Source organism: Xenopus laevis, chromosome 6L (genome assembly GCF_017654675.1).
Source record: "Xenopus laevis strain J_2021 chromosome 6L, Xenopus_laevis_v10.1, whole genome shotgun sequence".
Taxonomy (NCBI): Eukaryota; Metazoa; Chordata; class Amphibia; order Anura; family Pipidae; genus Xenopus; species Xenopus laevis.
The window spans coordinates 92,149,292-92,170,704 of NC_054381.1; the positions used below are offsets into that span (position 1 = coordinate 92,149,292).

Here is a 21,413-nt window from a genome sequence, read left to right on the forward strand (position 1 = left end):
TAATCAAGCAACATGGACTGTGTGTGCAAATTCTTATATAAACAATGAAGACGAAGTGCAAATTATTTTAAAATATCATTGTCAAACAATATTACAACAATGGATACCACTGGAGTAACTCCCTATACAGCTAGGGTTGCAACCTTTTCTGGAAAAAAATACCAGCCTTCCTATATATCTATTTTGTTTCCCTATTAATAACATTGGGATCAACCATCATGCTTACCGGCCAGGTGGCAACCCTAGATACAGCAGACCCTGCGGCCGCAGGGGGTCTGAATAACGGGGGCCTGGGCCCACTGGGACTGCTACCTCAGGGGCCTCCACACAGTGTTGGACTTGGACACCAGGGGCCCACCCAAAAACCTTATACCAGGGGCCCACTCTCAGTTCTGTTATTCTTCTTCTCCTCACTCAACCTCTATTCTTCTAGTCTTATTTCTTTACATACTGTAATATATTAATCCATCTATTTAGCTTCTTTGTTATAGAAATTGATAATGACCATGAAATAGGGCAAATGTTTAGAAGCAGGAAGGCCCACTGACACCTGGGACCACCGGGAGTTTTCCTGGTATCCCGGTGCGCCAGTCCAACACTGAGCACAGGGTCTACTGCATCATATTCCCCCCTCCCCAACCCATCTTTTACCTTTAAAATAGCATTGCAATGCAGGCCAAGGAGGTACGGCTCGAGTGGGTCGGGAGGGGGGTGAAGAGGAAGAGGACTGTTTGCGTTAGGCCCCCTCAGTAGAATTTTTGGCTGGGGGTACGATACACACAGTCCCACAATCATGTTGTAAGGCATAAGGGCTGAACTCCACTGCACACTTAACTTCTGATTCATCGCCATGCGATGACACACATGCAACGAGTCGGATGTGCAGAAGAGAATGGAACTGAATGTGAAATCGCAGGTACAAACTACATATAACCGAATCTCGTATGAAAATGCAGCATGCGGCCCTCCAACCATGAAATGCAGAGCAGTGCAGCGGAGCTCCAGGGCGTCATCTTCTGCTGCTTCGGTTTCTTTTAGGACTTCTGTGGGGGCATTCAAAGTTAGGCCAAGTTGGGAATTTGCTTCAACTGGGCATGAGCAAATCGTCGCTGAGTCCCGAAAGAATTTAAAGCGACAGAAGATGTTACCCTGAAGCTCCGCTGCATTGCTCTGCTTTTTAGGGTCAGATTTTTTCAAAGGATTTTTTTATTTTACTAATGCACAGTGAGGGGAGGGAGAGGACAATGCCAGGAAGTGAGGAAAGGGAGGCTTTTTGGTACGGGTGTTTAGTTCTCCTTTAATGTTTAATAAAGCACTTGATGACAAACTCTGCCAAATTAAAGGAGACATTGTATGAAAAACAAGAAAGTGTCAATGCATTATACTCTTAAATACAGAAGCTAAACTGCTCAAAAAAGCAGCATTTTGGGTTGATTTGTTGACAATGCATCCAAAAATCCATCTTGTCCCACCCATCTGTTCCAACTGAGCCCTAGAAATAAATATGGCTGAAAAAGCTATTGAACGAGCCTAAAGGTTTAGCATCTTTATAGTAACAATGATCCAGGCCTTCAAAATTGTCACAGAAGATGCTCATCTTGAAGTATCTATGACATGCACATGCGCAGTTTGTTTTGAGCAGCTTTTGAGAACCTAAGCTTAGGGGCCGTTACAAATCATCAAGCAGAAAATCAGGTTTGCCTGTCATATAAGCTAATGCTATAGGGCTGATTATTAATTCTGATTCTAATTGTGCTGGGTTCTGAGCTGCCTTGTATCAATAATCTGAAATATTTAATTACCAGCCTTATATTGTGACATTGCTATCATGTATATTTAGTATAATGTGCTTTGGCACCTAAGTTCAGTAAGTGACAGCAGCATGCAGCATGTGCAGTGAATAGGCAGAAAAGAAGATGGGGGAGCTACAGGGGAATCTTTGGAGGCAAAAATCTTTACTACTGGAGTACTGTGGCTGGTATCAAAGCCCACAGCATAATGTGCAACATTTCTACCTTTATTTAAGCTTTAGTGCTCCTTTAAATCACTTTGTATTTGTGACCGTTTTTATTAATATTTAAGTTTAAAGTTTCATTTTCACCTTCTTACATCTTTCTAAAGCAGATCGGGGGGGGGGGGGGGGTGTCACCACTAGCTGATACATTCCTTATTTTTGGCCCTGCTGAGCAGAGTGGAAAGGCAGCGGTTATAATTGATTGCAGATGGGAAAAGGTCTTTATATAAACTATAGTAAAGTTTCTGAAACAAACACACCCAGAACAGTAACAGCACATTATATTTCCACTGCTAGCTTTAAAACACTTTAATTTATTTGGTGTTTCAGTTTCTTTAAAGGGGTAGTTCACTTTTAAATTAACATTTAGTATGTTATAGAACGACCAATTCTAGCAACTTTTTAATTGGTTTTCATTATTTATTTTTTCATAGTTTTATAGTTATTTGTCTTTTTCTTCTGATTCTTTGCAGCTTTCAAACGGGCGTCGCCGTCCCCTTCTAAAAAAACAAATGCTCTGTAAAGCTACAAATGTATTGTTATTGCTACTTTTTATTACTGATCCTTCTATTTAGACTCTCTCATATTCATATTCGAGTCTCTTATTCAAATCAATGCATGGTTGCTAGGGTAATTTGGGCCCTAGTTACCAGATTGCTTGAAATGCAAATTGAAGAGCTGTTGAATAAAAAGCTAAATAAATCAAAAACCTTCAATAATAAAAAAACCCAATTATCTCAGAATATCATTCTCTACATCATACTAAAAGTTATCTGAAAGGTGAACAACCCCTTTCAGTCGGACTCGCCCACCGGGACACCGGGAAAAGTCCCGGTGGGCCCCAGTCAAGGCCCGACCACACTCCCATCTATTTTTTTTGCCAGCGCTCTGGTTTTGCAATGGGCCCGCAGCGCTGCCACTACTTAACCTGGGCTCCTGGCTGGCAAAGCTGCTGCCTGCAGCCTGACTCTGCTATGCTATGTGCCACGTGGTTTTGGTTGTGCGCTGCGCATGTTTCAGTGTGCGACAGTGCGCTGCGCCTCATGATGACATCACAGACTGCCCGGCGTCCAATACGTCCTAAAGTTGTGCTGATGACTGCGTGACTACCTATTGCAGTCTTCTCTTCTGCCTACTCCCCGTCTCCTCTGCCAGCCCTGTTTTGTTGAACAACAACATACTACACACCACAGTGCTGGTGAGCAAATGTCGGCCTTAATCACCCTGAGGGGTTGGGGGGGGGCATGGACTATGTTGGCCATAAAGGAAAACTATACCCCCAAAATTAATTTAAGCAACAGATCATATTAAGTGGCATATTAAAGAATCTTACCAAACTGGTCTATATATGTAAGTAAATATTGCCCTTTTACATCTCTTGCCTTGAGCCACCATTTCATGATGGTCTGTGTGCTGCCTCAGAGATCAACTGACCAGAAATACTACAACTCTAACTGTAACAGGAAGAAGTGTTGAAGCAAAAGACAGAACTCTGTCTGTAAATGGCACAGTGAATACTACGATCCCAGGGGGTGGTCCTTATTTTTTAAAATGGCAATTTGCTATTTATGATTACCCAATGGCATATACTACGCATTTGAGATTGGTTGCTCTGTACTGTGTGATTATGTCTGTTCTAGGAGACTAAGATTTTTACTCAATTATACTGCTTTATTTATATTTCTTATAAAACAACTTTGTTCTTTTTCGGTAATAAGGTTATTTAATATTTATGACAACTTAATGCTATTTAATAGTATACAAATAAAAATGTTCACTTTGGTATGCATTTCCTTTTTTTTCCCTTGTGGGCTTTCGTAAGTATATGGAGGGGCCCTTCAGATCAGGTTGTCTGGTGGGCCCCAAGTGCCCCAGTCCAACACTGACCCCTTTAAGTAGCATTACAGCTGCAAAACTAGCCTCATGCCCCCGAACCCTTTTAATTGCCTCCCAACGTTTCAAAAACAGAAAGAGGAACAAAAAGATCTGCTGCAAGCAGCATGCCAAACATTTTTTTGGCAATGCTAATTTTATGGGCAAATCCCCTAAATACCATGCTCATTTTACAAAAACGTTTATAGAACGTTTGAAGACATTTCGGGGAGTTTAAGGGCAATGTTTTATGTGTTATAACAGTTATGCTAATGAAGGTGAGTCTCAGTTCTCCCAAGAGACTTACTTATCTTAAATACAGTGAAAACTTAATTTTAAGTACCCTGATTTTAAGTTCCCCTGCATTTTACTTTTTCTATTTGTGGTCCCACCACTTTATAATGCACTTCAATGGGTGCATTTCCCTGATTTTAAGTAATGTTTTCCTGGATTTTACATCAAAATTTTGTCCTGATGTTCCCAAAAACTGTTTTTTTTTCCCTTTATAAATATTATTTATTGTGGTTGTGTATGTGACTGACAGAGAGGCCTTGCACATGCCCACCATAGTGTAACTTAACCCTTGTTATTAACACAGTAAATATTGTATCTTAAAGTAAAACTGACTTCTGTGTGAATATCCTTTCAGTACTTGAAGAAAAAGTTACATTTCCCTGATTTTCCATTTACCCGAATTCTACATCATTTTTTCCTGGTCCCCTGAAAGACGTAAAATGGGGGTTCTACTGTAGTTACAATTGTATCTTTGTTTATCTTAAATTGTTACAAATGTATCAAAGTGCAGGCGCTGAGTGTTCTGGGCTCTCTGCCAAAAGCCTCTTTTTAAATTGAATTTCAGAAACTTTGTATCCTTTTTTGGCTGTTGATCAAAGAGAATGTCAGGTCAACAATCTACAATCTGAGACTGTCCCGCAAAAAACAGGAGCGAAACGTCATCCGTGCCCCGTACTGGTCTCTAGAACAATTTTGTGGCATTAGAACACTTTGGCCTAATGCCCAACCATGATTGGCCAGATACTACTACTTACTACCAAAAATACCGCAGGGGAGCTAAACTTCGAAGCTGTCCCCGTGTTCCTTGAGTTCCTGCCTAGACCGTCTCTTCCTAAATGATATAATAATTTAATTTAGAAGTTTCCACCCTGACTATAATTTAAGCCCCTTCACAAAGAGACGGCGCACTATACCAACAGCAGCTTGGGGTTAAAGTATACATCCTGCGTGATGATCGCTTGCGTGTGACGTCAGCGGAGGCCAACACCAAACTAGGAACTAGCAGTCGTAACCGTGATGCATGCTGGGTGCGTAGACCGGCAAGAAGAAGAAGAGACAGAACGTAAGTTATACGTGGGTGGTATCTTAAAATGTGTTCGGAAGTCGGGTTCTAAATTGCATCTGCTGATCCATACCTAGCCATGTGTACAAGCAATATTTGTCCCTCGCCTGACCAATTCCACTCTTCTTTTTCAGCCTTTCTCTAAAGTTACTACTTCTACCACAGTTGTGGCAGTATTAATATTATTAGCATTCTTTATTTGTATAACGCCGTATAATCCGCAGGTTTTTGCAGAGATTATACATCATTTCAACAGTCCCTGCTCCAGCATAGTTCATATCTCATATTATGTGTGTAGTGTAAATATTTTGAGTTTGTGGATTGTTTAAGGTCTGTAGCAGCCTAATAACTGATTTCTCATGTTATTTAACATCGTCCTCAAATACAAACACACCCAGGCAACAGATTATCTGAGTGAAAATGCAGATCCCCATACACTGTGTAAATGATATTTACAAAACAGTTCTGTCTGTCTTTGGTACTATGTTACTGTATACAAAGAACATTTTGGAACATATTTAATTACTTCTTTGTATAGGTTATGTTATTGATAGAGGTAAATGAATGAGTGACATTTAAAGTGGACCTGTTACCCAGACACAAACATCTGTATAATAAAAGTCCTTTTCAAATTAAACATGAAATAAAATTTCTATTTTTATTAAAGCATTCATAGCAGTGCCGGGCCAGCCTGGGCAGACGCCGGCTAGTTGGAGCGCCCCACAGTGGCGCATGTGCGAAAAATTGTGTGCACGCATGCACGGAAAACCGGGTGTGCGCTAGTGCCGGGCCAGGCACTTACTGTGCCCAAGGCAGGACGCGACGCTCACCACCCTCCCTCCTGCACCTCCCCTCTGCAATACATTTCCCCGCTGCACTGCTACCAGCACTGCACAACGAGTGTGGTGGGCGGGTGTTAGTGGTGACGAGCGCATCATGGGAGGAGCGGGTCTGGGAAGAAGCAGGGCAAAGTATTAAGTCCTGCGCTGGTGAGCTTTTATAGAAGGGCCGGAACACAGGTAGGCAAACAGAAGGGCACATGCCAGCGCCCCACCACCGCTGCACCCTAGGCACGTGCCTCTTCTGCCTACCCCTAGTTCTGGCCCTGATTCATAGCTGTTGTAAACTCCTTTAAAAACCTCAGCTGTCAATCAAATATTGTCTGCCAGGGCATGGGAATGGACATTGAGTCCCCCATTCTGGTGCGCAAACAAGATTCTGAGATGATGCAAGGCTTGCCTTAATAACAGTGTCCACAAAATGGCTGCTGCCTGCTTGCTATCATGTTGAATTCCCAGACTGAAGGAAACAAGATTCAAATAATTTATACAGTGTAATTAAAGTTCATTTTGCTTGACTAATGTGATAAAATAGGATTTTGAATAATTTTTTTGGGTAACGGTCCCCTTTAAAACTACAAAACATTTTGCACCCACTAAAGTATAGTTTATACTTAACTAAGTATAAATCTATGTATTACAAGAGAGATAATTTTCCCGGATGTCTCCACAGAGTTCTGTGACAAAACACATGGCTACAGGCGGCGTGTCCGAATATATAAATATATGTACTTATGTACTATATAGCATACTTTTTGTAGAGTTTAATATATAGGATTGCTGTAAAGTCTTCATAAACTGCTGTAGTATTTCTAGCTGAATACTTTACTAAGTTGTGGTTCTCCATTAAGGGTCTTTTTTTGTTTGAAACATTGCTAGTTCCAAGGGGGATGCTGCATAGTTAATTTAAAAAATGTTTGGCTCAACTCATTTAGAATTTTTACAAGTATGATTACTGATGTTTTAATAATATTGAATTGATTAGAGTATGTCCGTTTGTACTGTAAAATATATTTTAATGTAAAGGTTTGCTGTTTGCAATACTTGCTTTAATACAGTTTTTGTTTGGAAAATGTTACTCGGCTGCATTTCTTTTGTTCAGGTAAGAGTTTATTAAAGTGATATTGAAACTAAAAAACTTACCGTATTTTTAAAATATGAATGTACATAAAAAGTTACCTATAAGTCATGCTGTTGTAAAGTTGTAGAAATTTGTGTCTGCGATTTTTTGATACAAGTTTGGGGGTGATCAGAGCTTGTTTCCCCAGATCTTTTTTCCAGAGAGCCAAACTTCTCAAACTAGTGGAGTTACATATTGCTGTAAGGATAAGTTTGTATATAGTTGCAATTTTACATTTCCCTGGACGTAGTTTGATGATTGTTAGCAGCAGAGAGCATCTTTGATGTTATGGGAGAATTGCTTATGTTTCTTTGTAAGAGACCATTGCAGTCTACCAAATGTAACCATTGTGATGACGGCAATGAGTGTTGGTGTCTAAGGATTGCAAAAGGTATCGTTGATATTTACAATTCCACACCTTAACCAGCAAAAGATTGCTGCAAACTTTATTGCCCCATAATGGACTAGAGGGATCACGTTGAGCGATATGCATTATTTTCTTTGTCACATCTTAGGTCCCCTTTACAGCTGAACTATGTAGTTGACTCTGGGGTGTGGTGGGGAAAGTAGCCGGGTCTGCTAAGCTGACGATAGCGTAGGTTGATTCTGCCTCCAGGTGTTGTATAGTGGTATGCAAGGGTTATCCCGGATTAGAGGGCATATATGAGACCGTTGAACAGCTAGGTATAATATGTGGAAGTCTAGGAGTGCAACCATACCATTGTAGCTAGGTCTCTTTAAATAAGAGAGACCCATTCTGGCTCTACCCTTGCCCCAAATAAATGCTCTGATTAGAGATTCCAGATTTTTAAAAGGAGTTTTCGGGGGGTGCCATAGGAGCATGCCAAAGTGCATACATTATCTTTGGTTGCATGAACACTTTCATGAGTTGAATATGACCTGGGGGTCCAACTGGCAAATTGCTTCAAGCAGCAAATTTACTGCTGGTCCAGCCAAGCAAAGGGACAATATTTAGTTTGTAGTAGGTAGAGATGGGTAGGGCTATCCACTCCTAGGTAGGTAAAATTAGTAGTGATTGTTAATGCACACCTAGCAAGATTTTCTCCCACCAAGGGGAAACAATATGGATTTTCTTCCACACACATCCCTGTCTCCCAAACAAATAAGTGTTATCAGTGTAGAGTTGCAACTTGCCAACTTGGTAAGGAGATATCCAGCCTTGTATGTATATTGGTCAGCAATTAAGAGTACAAGTGAAGCTCACCTAATCTCTTGGTCGGATTTTCCAACGGGATATCCTGTGCGTTATATGCCAATAAGGTCAATCTGTATATTGGTCGGCCACTGCTGCAAAAGGTTCAATTGCCCTGCAAAGAGCAGGAAAGACAGGTGGCAGCCCTGTCTCCTGCTTTGGGTAAGTTGGAAGGAGGGCTTGTTATTTGTCCCTACCCTGAGTGAAGCCAAATAGGACTTGTATAAAAGCTGTACAAGGACAATGAATTTGGGGCCAAGGCCAAAGGCTGCAAGGACCATCCATAGGTAGGGCCATTACACAGTGTCAAAAGCCTTGGCAATGTCAAGAACCACAGTAGCCCTATTGCCAGTGTTTGAGTATGGGGTCGTAAGGCTAAGCAGTAGTCTTTGGAGGGGAGTCATTGCACTGCTACTACTGCCTGTCAGGGTTTGCAGCGTTAGAGGTAGGCCCTGTCTGCATCTTGGTTGGAGTGGGCCTCCCGAGCAAAATTTTCAATGCGAGCCATGGTCTCAGATGTTTGCTTCTGTGCCTTGTTTTTTCCCATCAGTGTTCTCTAAGGTAGAGGTTCCGAATGTGACTCTGTTTTATGCAGTGATGTCTCTGATATTAGCAGGATATTAAAGACCAGGAGACAGAGCTAAGCCTGGATACGTCTGTTCTAATGCGGCACCAAGCCACATCCCGGGCTGCCTTAAAAGACCATTATATCTATTGGGTATTTTTAAAGTGACAGAATTTATATGCTCAAGCAACAGTTTGGATAGTGTTTGTTTATTTTATTTTTTTAGATAACCTGAAATAAGTTGTTTGCCATCATATACTCTTGTTTAGAGGTAAAAAAAAACTTTACTTATAATACTTTGACACCAAAGTAAAAGGCCTTTACTGAATGATCCAAAAATGTCCCCAGTAAATATTTGAATTTGTTAATGTAGCAGCTGATTTATAAAATAAAAACCTATTTATAAAATACATTTGCAGAGATATTAAACTTTACATCAGATTATGACCTTTAATATTTTAAATTTAAACTAATATTAAATTAAAGACATTTCGCTTTAGAGCATACATTTTCAGTGATTTTGGGTTCTCTTCCTTTTGTGGTCCTATACTTGGGTCATAACAAAACTGTTTCCCCAGCTTTCCCAGCATATTATCAGAAATCTCCAGTCTCCTATTATCATTTATTTAATTATGTAGCACCAACGAGTTATGCAGTGCTTTGCAATGATTTACGATGAACAGGGGTTTCAGATTAAACATACGATCAGTGGGCCCTTCTCTAAAGAGTTTACAAGTTTAAGGGTTAGGTTACATTGTACACATCACAAATTACTTGTCGTTTCATATTCCTTATAAGTTGATGCCTGATCAAGATATACTGAATATGCTTTCCTAAATAGGTAGATCTTTAGGGAACATTTGGAAGGACGGGGAGAGTCTGATAGCTGGAGGCAGAGAGTTCCATGCAGAAGTCTTGCAGTCAGGAATGGGATGAAGAGAGACGAAGGTCAGAAGCTAGAGCCTAGATTGAGTGAAGGAGATTATTTTATGTTATAATTAAAGAGTTCACCAAGAAATAGGCCAATCATATAATTTGAAGTGCTTTATGTCATCTCTAAAGGAACAGCAGATAAGAAAAGAATACCAGGAGAGGACAATATTAATCTGACATTGGTGTGATACTACAGGTAACATGTAAGAAAAGTGAAAAAATTAAGTAATAAAAGCGAACAAAAGTAGCAAAATAAATATATTTACTGAATATGCAATTTATGTTTTTCAGGAGTGCTATTGCTCAGTCTGTTAAGAAATGAATGAACTGAAATCTAAATTCCAGTGCACCCCACCAGCAACATTACAAATTCCTGCTGAAGTTGCAACCTCCAAGTTCTATATGTCACCTGCTGATGACTTTGATGTGCAGATTGCCAACCTGGTGGAAGTGTTTTTGGTTGAAATTTATAGGTGCAAGGTATGCCAGTTTACTAGCAGCCTGAAAAATAAAATGTGTCTTCATGTGTCAGATGTTCACCAGCTAGACCAACTACAGTTCCTTTCTAGGGACTTGGAAATAAACACTGATCAAGATGAAAATGATTCCTATGGCATTGGAGAGGATATTACGCAAGAAAACAAAGATAATGAGGAGAACCTGGAGAAAATGCCCTTCTTGTTACCTGTGTATAGAATGCTGAACACAATGAGCCCAGAATCATGTGATATGAGCATTGGCGATCAATGTGACAATGCAAATTTGACAAATTCAAGTGAAGTGAATTCGCTCTTTGGAGAGGATCCATCTCCTTTCCAGCTGGATGAGTCTGCTCCAGCAGAATCAATTCCTCCTTCCAGTACTACAAACTCTCCTACGTTCAGTAAAAGCAAAGACGAGGAAGATGCTCAGTGTGAGCATCTCTTGTCTCTTGGGCTTTGCAGAATCTCCAGTATCAAGACACATTCTTTATCATCTGGAACGGAGACCTCAGAAGTCACGCTGAAAAGGAGTCTTTCTAAGAGACACAGCAAAGTTACAAAAGATGATGTTTGTACGCATATAGGAAGGAGTATGGCAAAAGGCGTTAATGACAAACAAAAGTATATGTGTGAAATTTGTCAGCTACAGCTAAAATCAAAAGACTGTTATAGAGTCCACATGCAGTGTCACGGAAAGGATGGTGGTTTTAAGTGTTTTCATTGTAACTGCTATACAGTGGAATGGATTGCAATGGAAAAGCATTTAAAAACTCACAGCAGTATAAAAATGGGTTATAATTGTCAGGTGTGCAAGAAACATTTTTTTATGCGCAGAAATTGGAAAGCACATATGAGAATCCATAACATAAAAAAGAATGCCTTCTTCTGCTCAAAATGCCCTTCCTCCTTTGAAACAGAACATATCAGAAATCTGCACCTGACATGCCATCATGAAGATGGATTTAAATGTTGGCAGTGTGGATTTGTAGGTACGTTTTCTGTTCTCTAATTTCGTCATTGAGTCGCTTATAAGACAATATAAGAATGATCATAATGTTCATGAAATTGTAGTACGCCTATTAAAGAAAAAAAACCTAAACATACTGTGTGCTTTATGGCACAGCCTCTCTTTGTCCTGGACAGAAGTAATCGAAAATAAATCCATGGGTTATAGTTTTCTGTCAATTGAAGACACATTATTTGTAAATACTGATGACCTGTACATGAAGGAAATGTCACAAGCTTTTAAAACTGATCAATAATGCAGAAAGATCAGCATTTCTCAGATACAATGAAAATACAGGAATATTTCACTTTGCACACTTACACAAGTCTCATATAATGATGATATGTGACGTACATCATTATGTTTATGTACATTTCCTCAATGAGTAAAAATCATATCCAAGTAAATGCAACATTTTATCTTATAAATACCATAGAAAGTATTTGCATTCTAGTAAACTCTAAAGTCAGAGATCAGAGTTAAGGAAGAGGAGACCAGCATTTACCTGTAGTTGTCTGATGGCAGGGGATGTTAATGCTGCATTACAGTGCACAGGCACACAACGTGAAGAACAAGGAAAAAGGATTTCTCTGAGGCCTCAACAAATTGTACAGTCTTCACTGAGGCACAGTAAAGGTATATTAGCCAAAGGAATGAAAAGCATTTAAAATGAACGTCAAGTATATTTACTAAATAATTTCTCATAGACATTTGCAGTTTGTCTTCATGTTTCTTTTTTAATCCTTGTCTTTCTAAATTTATTGCAATTAGGTATGTGCATATGTGATTAAAAAGTTAGCATAGTCCTCTTTAAATCAACTTTCACATTTGTTATCATCAGCACAATATACAGTATATATCGTTGCACACTTCCAGAAATCATTCTGCTAGACTACAGACCAGACTGTTCTGATGTGCTGCTGTTTCTTTTCCTTTTCAGCAGCCAATGAGTTTCATCATATAGACAGTAATGCTCTATTTGGAATGATATACAGTTTAATAGGAATTCTTCTAAAAATCATTAAGATGGTAGCCATTTGCACTCTCATACGTTTGTTAACTTTATTCTTTTACTGTGCAGATCATGAATGGAGCAAGATCTATAAACATCTGTGTGTTCATGACAGCAGTCTTCAGCCCTATATATGTAGTACGTGCAACCAAAGATTTTACAGAGAGTAGGTATCTACCTTTAATGCAATTGCCTTCCCCAAAGCATTCACTAGCAGGGAAGGGTCACTATAAAACTGAACACACATCTATCAGACATTTAACACATTTCAATTTGTATAATTATTGGGCTGCCATTTTATTCTTTCCTATAGATAAACATGTCAGACTCACAGATTTTTTACATAGAGTACTGTAACCATAGATGGAACCCTTGAAATCCTTTTATTTGTTCATATTGATTATGTTGATACAGCTCATACAAAATACTAAATAAAGATCTTTTCATGCATACAGGGCACAGCTGAAAGCACACTTGGCCAAACATAGAAAACATGGCTCTGTCTCATGCCCACTGTGTGAACAGACATTTACGAGCAACTATCAAGTGAACCTACATCATAAAAATTTCCATCGCAAACAGAAGACCAGGGAAAGTGTTAAGAAAAAGAAAACAGAAGATCACACATTTGCTGTTGAGGCTAGTGTCCCTGCCAAGACACCGAAAATTCCAGTCCTAGAATTCACCTGTAATATTTGCAGCAGGTATTAATTTTACCATTAAAAACTAAACATTTTAAGCACTGTTGCCTTTAAACTGTATTCTTTTTGATTGAAGAACATGCAACCTGCAGCCCCCCAGGTATAAGGGCAGTGGCACATGGGAAGATTTGTCGGCTGCGATTTTTTTAGACGCAGCTGCGGGCGACAAACCTCCCAAAAATGCCTTTCCATTGCTGGTGACTGAAATCGCTGGTGATATGTACAGCTGATTGCTCAATCGCCCACAGTTGCCAGAGGAAACTTCTGGTGATTAAGCGGTCAGTTGGCCATACTGCCAGCAATTTATTTTACCGGCAATGGAGAGGCATTTTCTGGAGATTAGTCGCCTGCACAGCCACATCTAACAAATTGCAGGCGAAAAAAACATTCCCGTTTGACTCTGCCCTTATTGCACTGCTTCTCCTAGCACTTGATGTCAGGGGATTCATAGACATGTAGTCCCCTGTAAAAGAGAGCCACTTTAAGGTGCTGATGGTTCAGGAGCAAACATTCTACAACAAATATGTGGCAGTGCTGAACCTATTGCCCTTATTAACACACACACCCACACCTCAGTAATGGTCATTGCTGGACAGGGTTGAATACATTTGCCAAGTAGACCTCCCTGCTATAAATTTTCCGCAGTCTCCACCATCAACAACCATCCTCTTATAAAAGGGTCAACATTGCTACATATTTTCAGCAACCTCCAGTCTTATTTCCTAATCCTTCTAGCAAACAATAGATCTGCAGGTCAGGCAGATTAATACATTAAAAGGCCTAAACACAAACACATTCATTGAACTGATTTCTGTATTACATGGTCACTATACTACTTCCAACATGGTCAACATGAGTTCAAAGAATTGGGCGTTTACTTTTTGTATTTTATTTTTTGCCTATTGTTTTCATCACAGGAAGTACCTTGTGTGGCACATTAAAAAGGTGATATCTTGTAGCTCTTCTGACTTCCAGTTGATAGGGCTGGTCATGGTCCTAGTGAGCTCTGGACACATATCTCTTTTGTCACTTTAGAGAGTTTTGAAATCACAGTTTTGAGTGAATGTGAAATTAAAGTAAAACCTAGCATGTATAGCATTTAATCCCCTTTAACCCTTCCCATGTCAACTCTTTGGATCTGTGCCATGTCATGTAATTCTGGTAAATAGATGGAATTAATCAAAGAGAAACCTATAAATGTTGAATCCAAGGCACTAACACACCGCTATTTTAATATTTGGCACCATAGATTGAATATTGCATGTAAAATGTTAATAGTGCTTACACAGAAAATGCCTTCAAGCATTTTTAGATGTTTTCTTAGCTAACAGGCCATATGTGTACATGTGACTTATAACCATATAATATTTCAACTGTTACCTGTCTATTCTGTTTTATAGGAATTGTTCTTCTAAGCTGGCACTACAGAGGCACATGGGAGTGCACGCTGGAGACAAACCATTTCAGTGCCAACAGTGCGAGTATAAAACCAGACTGAAGGCTTCATTAATACAACATATGAGAGTACATACTGGTGAGTTTATGTAATGATGACATGGGAAAAAGGCAAACTTGAATATCAACAAATAAGTTGTAATGTAACATTTATTTACTCTAATATATGTTAGAACAAATGTATTTGAAAAGGAAATTTTCTAGGGGTTGCTTTTTGCTTCTGAGATCAGCATACTCACAGAACGCACCAGCCACAAGATTCTTTGGTTAAAACGCCTTTATTAAGAAAATGGGCTCTGACCTGAAAATTCAGCAACGTTTCAGACTGCCATGAGTCTTTTATCAAGCTTATGAGAAACGTTCCTTCACCCTTTAGTATTTAGTATTTCTTCAAAAGTTTTCTTATCCATCAAGAAACATAGAGATGACCAGAGCATATGCTTGTAGATTTCCCTTTTTCCCCACCAACACAGCATAATTTTCTAACTACAAAATATGATTACCCCTACAGAAAAGCAAAAAAGTAAGGAAATATCTTGAAACTGTGCATGCGCCATGACCTATATACCCTTTCCAACCCCCAATAGCTGCTGTATCTGCTGTCTCTTTTGTTACAGCATACAATGGGTGTTCATTTACAGTATTCTACAGCTTTTTTCCACCCTGTATTTGCTTTAGGTATTCAGATATTTTCTAATCGGACTCCCTCTCAAAGCAGTGAATAAGCCCTTTTGCCTAATTAGTTTTAGGTTAGGTCCAATGAAAGGACTACGATAAATGTGGAAGTGCATACTGGTCCCCAAAACTGGGTGACATATTTTTTTTAATGAATTACTGGTAGTGTCTGGTGGTGCACTGCAAACTAAGCTGGACAGGTGTGTTTAGTTAAAGGAAAACTATACCCCCCAAACAATGTAGGTCTCTATTAAAAGATACTGAGTAAAACAGCTCATGTGTAAAACCCTGCTTCATGTAAATGAACCATTAGCATAATAATATACTTTTTTAGTAGTATGTGCCATTGGGTAATCATAAATAGAAAATTGCCATTTTAAAAAATAACGGCCGCCCCCTGAGATCGTAAGATTCACTGTGTACACATACAAACCACATGTAAGGTCACATGAGCCAATTAACAGACAGAGTTCTGCCTTTTGCTTCCTCACTTCTTCCTGTTACAGTTAGTGTTGTAGTATTTCTGGTCAGGTGATCTCTGAGGCAGCACAGATAGAGTCACGAAATGGTGGTTCAAGGCAAGAGATGTAAAAGGGCAATATTTATGTAAATATATATTCCAGTTTGTTAAGATTCTTTAATATGTCATTCAATTTGATATAAACTATCTGTTGCTTAAGTATTCATTTTGGGGGTATAGTTTTCCTTTAAGATTGCTCAGAAATAAACATCATCTATTGTTTATAATTAGAGAACAATAGGTAGCAAGTATGTTAAGCAGAATCCCTATTCATTGAACTCCTGTTGAATAAGGAGTTATACTGCCCTTTTAAAGACGGCCTTCAGGCCAATGTTTGTACATATGGGACCTCATCCAAGGTCCACTCAAGTTCTTGGCAAATGGGATTTTCTGTTAAAGTGCAAAAAGGAAAAAAAAAACTTATCATGCCATTGCCAGATGGGAATGTTTCTTGTGGTATTGAAATACTGAGAATATAGCTCCCAAACTGCTCTGCAGGATCCACTATATCTGAAGACCGATTTCAGCCAGTTGAGTGTGTGTCAGCTGAGACCCTTGCAGGTGAATGCTGCAGTTAGTTTCCCAAGTGACACATTTTCATTCAGATGCCTATAATAAGAAGTTTCACCCTGTCTAAAGTGAGTGTTTATGCCATCCCATACCTCTTGCTGATTTCAATTGCTTGGGCTATATCATGGGAGTTTCAATTTGCAAAACAATCATTTTCTTTCTGTTCTAATATTTATCCAGGTGAGAAGCCATTTAAATGTAAGTTATGCTCATATGCATCAATAGATGCCAGCTCTTTGCGCCGACATATCAGAACCCACACCAGCGAGAAGCCTTATAAATGTCAGCAGTGTTCATATAGCTGGTAAGTATATCATAGCTAGATTAATTACGACATTATAACACTTAAAGGCTTTGGTGCTCTCATGTGTTAATCCAAACACCCTTAGTCGCACCTCTTCCCACTGAAAAGCATGGAAAGACCTTACACAAAAGAGCAGGAATTTTTTGGTGGTGCCTATTTAGTAGTCTATTCTTATAAATATAAATCTATATTGTTTTTGTTTAATTGTTAATTTAAAGGGACTGTTTACCTATATATATATGTATAAATGTAGTTCTTACCTGCGATTTGTCCTTCACTTCCTGTATCTTTAAGGCAGGCTCGAGCCGCACCGTGGAGTTCTATCCTCTTAGAATGTCCTTGGCAACTTTTCAGTTGAATTGTATTTTTAATAATTCAATTATAATTCTCCATTCCGGTTTTCACTGACCTAGAAGACAAAAACTATTTTTCTGTGAGGCTAACATTTTATTATAATTGTTACAGTTTATCACAATGTATTTCTGTTCCCCCCTCTCCTATTTTAACTTACAGTCTCTCATTCTAACCATTCTGCTATGGTAAATTGGCGCCTACTCTAATAGATAAATAGCGTGGTGCACAGTTAGAACAGTTATACAGCCATATATTCTACTTCCTTTATAACATGATTCTTTATTTTTCACACATTTGTTCATTAGTCCTACTTTTTGGTCCTCATTAGGACCGTTCTCTATACCTTCAACAATACAGAAAGGCGCCAAAATGATGTAATAGCACTTTCCACTATGAGAGTGGAAATCTTTCGATATAAATATATTAAAATGGATTGTTTGAGAGTTTGCACCATTTCATTTATAGAACATGCCTACAACTTTGAAGATTTTTTTAATTGTGAAGCAAACAACAAATAGGACAAAATAACAGAAATCTTCAGCATGCATAACTATTAACCCCCCTAAAGTCAGTACTTTTTAGAGCCAGCTTTTGCGGCAATTACAGCTGCAAGTCGCTTTGGATAAAGGTGGCCATAGACTCCAAGATCTGCTCGTTTGGCGACATCGCCAAACGAGCGGATCTTTCCCTGATATGCCACTAAACTGCGTGGCTATATCGGGGGTAATTCGAACGTTCGCCGTATGGCCGAACGATCGAATTACGATGTGCCAAGCGGCTCCGACGGGTCGGTCGGGTAAAAATCCAACCTTCCCGATCGATATCGTGGCCAGATATCGATCGGGAAGACCCGTCGGAAGCCCCCATACACGGGCAGATAAGCTGTCAAATCGGTCCAAACGACCGATATCGGCAGCTTTATCTGCCCATGTATGGCCACCTTTAGTCTCTATGAGCTTGCCACATCTTGCCACTGGGATTTTTGCCCATTCCTCAAGGCAAAACTGCTCCACCTCCTTTATGTTGGATAGTTTTCGCTTGTGAACATCTTTAAGTCTGACCACAGATTCTCAATTGAATTGAGGTCTGGACTTCGACTAGGCCATTCCAGCACATTTAAATGTTTCACCTTAAACCACTCGAGTGTTGCTTTAGCAGTATGCTTTGGCTCATTGTTCTGCTGGAAGGCGTACCTCTGTCCCAGTCTCAAATCACAGGCAGACTGACACAGGTTTTGCTCAAGAATATCCCTGTATTTAGCACCATCCATCTTTCCCTCGACTCAAACCAGTTTTCCAGTCCTAGTCCTCACGGCATGATGATGCCACTACTGTGGCTGTGGCAATGGTGTTCTTGGGGTGATGGGATGTATTGGGTTTGCGCCAAACATAGCCTTTTCCTTTGTGACTGAAAAGGTAAATTTTAGTCTCATCTGACCAGAGCACCTTCCTCCATACATTTGGGGAGTAGCCCACATGCCTTTTAGAAAACTCAAAACGTGCCTTCTTATTTATTGATTTTTTTCTGGCCACTCTTCCATAAAGCCCAGCTCTATGGAGTGTGCGGCTTATTGCGGTCCTATGGACAGATACTCCAGTCTCTGCTGTGGTACTCTGCAACTCCTTTTTAGGGTTACCTTTGGTCTCTGTGCTGCCTCTCTGATTAATGCCCTCCTTGCCCAGTCTGTGAGTTTTGGTGGGCAGCCCTCTCTTGGCAGGTTTGTTGTGGTACCATGTTGCAGCCTCTGGGGCCCTTCAAAAAAAAAAAAAAGGTGTGTTTATACTAACAGATAATGTGACACTTAGATGCACACAGGTGGAATTTATTTCACTTTCACTTTCAATTATGTGACTTTTGAAGGTAATTAGTTGCACCAGGATGTTTTAGGGGCTTCATGGCAAAAGGGGTGAACACATGCTAATTTTCAGTTGTTTTTTTTTATATATATATTTTTTTTCATTTCACTTCACCAACTTAGACTATTTCATCAAATAAAATAAGATTAAGAAACATTTAAATTACAGGTTGGAATGTAACAAAATAGGTAAAAAGCCAATACTTTTGCAAGGCAGTGTATACATACACACTAAGGTGTTAAGAGTTTACATAGTTAAAACAGCTACATATACAGTATAATGCATATGAAAACGCCAAATTTGAATAGTTGAATTCATACTTTTTTTCTTTACAGTATACAGAAGAAAAGTCTTGATCTGCATGTCCGGCGTCACCACACGGGGGAGATGTTCAACTGCAACTTTTGTCATTATTCGTCCCCTGACAAACAGTTACTGCAGAAGCATACAAAGAAGCATCATGTCACAGAACACTCCAAAAGTATCAACACCAGTTGACAAATATTGGCTATTTTGGTGGACTTTAAAGAACCTTATTTTTATCTAGCAAATGAAGAGTACACATCCAGGCCACAAAGTCTTGATGCCTATTAAATTATGTCCATAGAAGGATTAAAGGATACTCTAAGATTCCCTCAAAATTGTAAATCTTGGGGATATAATGGACTATGCATATGTTCATTCTCGAAATAGGAACTTCACTTTAATGGAACAGTTCAGTTTAAAAATAAAAAATGGATAAATAGGCTGTGCAAAATAAAAAATGTTTCTAATATAGTTAGGCAAAAATGTAATGTACCAATATGTGACACAGCTCCGTTCAAGGATTTTTAGTTTAAAAAGCCTTTATTTAGCACATGGCTTTAATGATCTGCAACAATACAACGTTTCGGGCCTGCTTCCTGTTACTGATACATTTACTGTGTTACAATTTATACTTTCTCAAACAGAGCCATCTCATGGCTGCAATGTATAACTTCTCCCAACAATTCAACAAAGAATCAAAATTGTATCACTTATCTCTTGTAGTTACATTTAGGTCATGGGGTTCTAGTGTTTCCAATAAATGAATCCATTTGGCTTCTCTTTTTAATAATTCTTTAATGCTATTGCCCCAATGACAAAAAATGGGAACCTGATCAATTATTTGACATTTCAATTGGTGAACCTCATGACCTTTATACCTCATGACCTTTATACGTGAAATGTGATGCAACTGCCTGATCTATTTTTTTTTTTGTTTTACAGCTGACTTGTGTTCCCTTATTCTCTCTTTCTCTATCCTAGTGGTCAGTCCCACATATAGGAGACCACACGGACTTGTAGGGGGTTATTTATCAAGGTCCAAAATGATCTCAATATTGGCTGCTACAAACTCAAATCTAAGCAGCTTGGGGTTTAACGCTTATTTAAATTATAAAATGTATTATTACATTTTTCCAAAATTTGCTTTGCGGTAAAAACTCAGATTTTCACGATTTTTTCTGAGGTTTCACCTGATTTTCACATGTTATACGGAGGTTTCACTTGAAACCTCAGATTTTTGCCCAAAACCTCTGAAAACTTCGGGGTTTGGCACGAGACCCAGTGCAAATCAATAAAATCGTTGGGAGTTCTCCCACTGACTTATATGCAATCTCGACAGGTCTGAGATGCTGGGATTTCGGATTCTGAGTTTTCCAGGCTCGGGGTTTAATAAATTCCGAAAAATTCGTGAATTTTTAAAAGTCCCATTTTATAAAAAAAAAAAAAAAATTTCGTGATTTTTGCATTCGGGGCTTTGTAAATAACCCCCTTAATCTAACTAACTATATTAGAAACATTTTTTATTTTGCACAGCCTATACATTTACCCCGTTTTTATTTTTATACTGAACAATTCCTTTAAGGACTATCTTTCTAGATTGAAGTAATTAAAGGGGTTGTTCACCTTCCAGCTCTTTGTTCAGTTCAGTTGTTTTCAGATCATTCGTTATTTAAAATTTTGCAAATGTTTAGCTCTGTTGACAATGTAAAACCATTAAATGGTGATTATTACATTATGTTCTTGTCTCTGGTGATTCAGTCTGGCAGCTCAGTAATCCAGGTGCGGATTCTGGACTGTAACAATTTGCTACATTAGTTGATATATTTATCAGCAGCATCTGTGGAATATCAGCAACTAAGAACAATTAAACAGCTCTGTTTAATGAATCTCAGGGATTTGACTCAAGAGTGCCAAAGATAAGAAATCTAGCAATTTAAAACAGTTTACAGAGTCGGTGACCCCCGCTTCAGAAAGTCATAGCAAGGTGTATAATGAAACTTCAGTATTAGAAAGCCAGTCACAAATAGAAAGTAACTGAAAAAGTCTTTATCTCTGGTGAACTCTGAAAAACAACTGAACTAAAAGTGTTGGACGGTAAACAACCCCTTGAAAGGGGACCCGTGACCCACACCTGAAAATCTGTATAATGAAAGTCCTTTTAAAATGAATCATGAAACCCAAATTCTTTTTTTTTTTTATGAACAACCATACTGGTTATAATCTTATTTAAAACTGTCAATCATAGATTGCCTGCCACTC

The 21,413-nt window shown here is 39.0% G+C and overlaps 1 protein-coding gene across 5 annotated transcripts; it reads left to right on the forward strand.

Annotated features, from left to right (window-relative positions):
* Nucleotides 1-5,089: 5,089 nt before the first annotated feature.
* Nucleotides 5,090-19,932, forward strand: XB5799681.L (provisional ortholog of zinc finger protein 26 L homeolog). Of its 5 annotated transcripts, none has more exons than XM_041566270.1 (9): nucleotides 5,097-5,243; nucleotides 9,822-9,928; nucleotides 10,043-10,116; nucleotides 10,205-11,384; nucleotides 12,483-12,579; nucleotides 12,869-13,117; nucleotides 14,515-14,648; nucleotides 16,515-16,638; nucleotides 19,184-19,932. In XM_041566270.1, exons 4-9 carry the CDS (start codon nucleotides 10,232-10,234, stop codon nucleotides 19,344-19,346), a joined length of 1,920 nt encoding a protein of 639 aa, XP_041422204.1. In that variant the 5' UTR covers nucleotides 5,097-5,243; nucleotides 9,822-9,928; nucleotides 10,043-10,116; nucleotides 10,205-10,231; the 3' UTR covers nucleotides 19,347-19,932. The 5 variants fall into 5 exon arrangements, with proteins under 5 accessions (XP_018123235.1, XP_041422205.1, XP_041422203.1 ...); XM_041566268.1 differs by having other exon boundaries at nucleotides 10,043-10,109; XM_041566271.1 differs by lacking the exon at nucleotides 9,822-9,928 and having other exon boundaries at nucleotides 5,096-5,243.
* Nucleotides 19,933-21,413: the final 1,481 nt, after the last annotated feature.

Coding starts and splice junctions, on each gene's coding strand:
- XB5799681.L (XM_018267746.2), top strand. CDS start 10,232: ATGAATGAACTGAAATCTAAATTCCAGTGCACCCCACCAGCAACATTA. Junction 11,385..12,482: donor TTGGCAGTGTGGATTTGTAG/GTACGTTTTCTG, acceptor TTTACTGTGCAG/ATCATGAATGGAGCAAGATC. Junction 16,639..19,183: donor CAGCAGTGTTCATATAGCTG/GTAAGTATATCA, acceptor TTTTCTTTACAG/TATACAGAAGAAAAGTCTTG.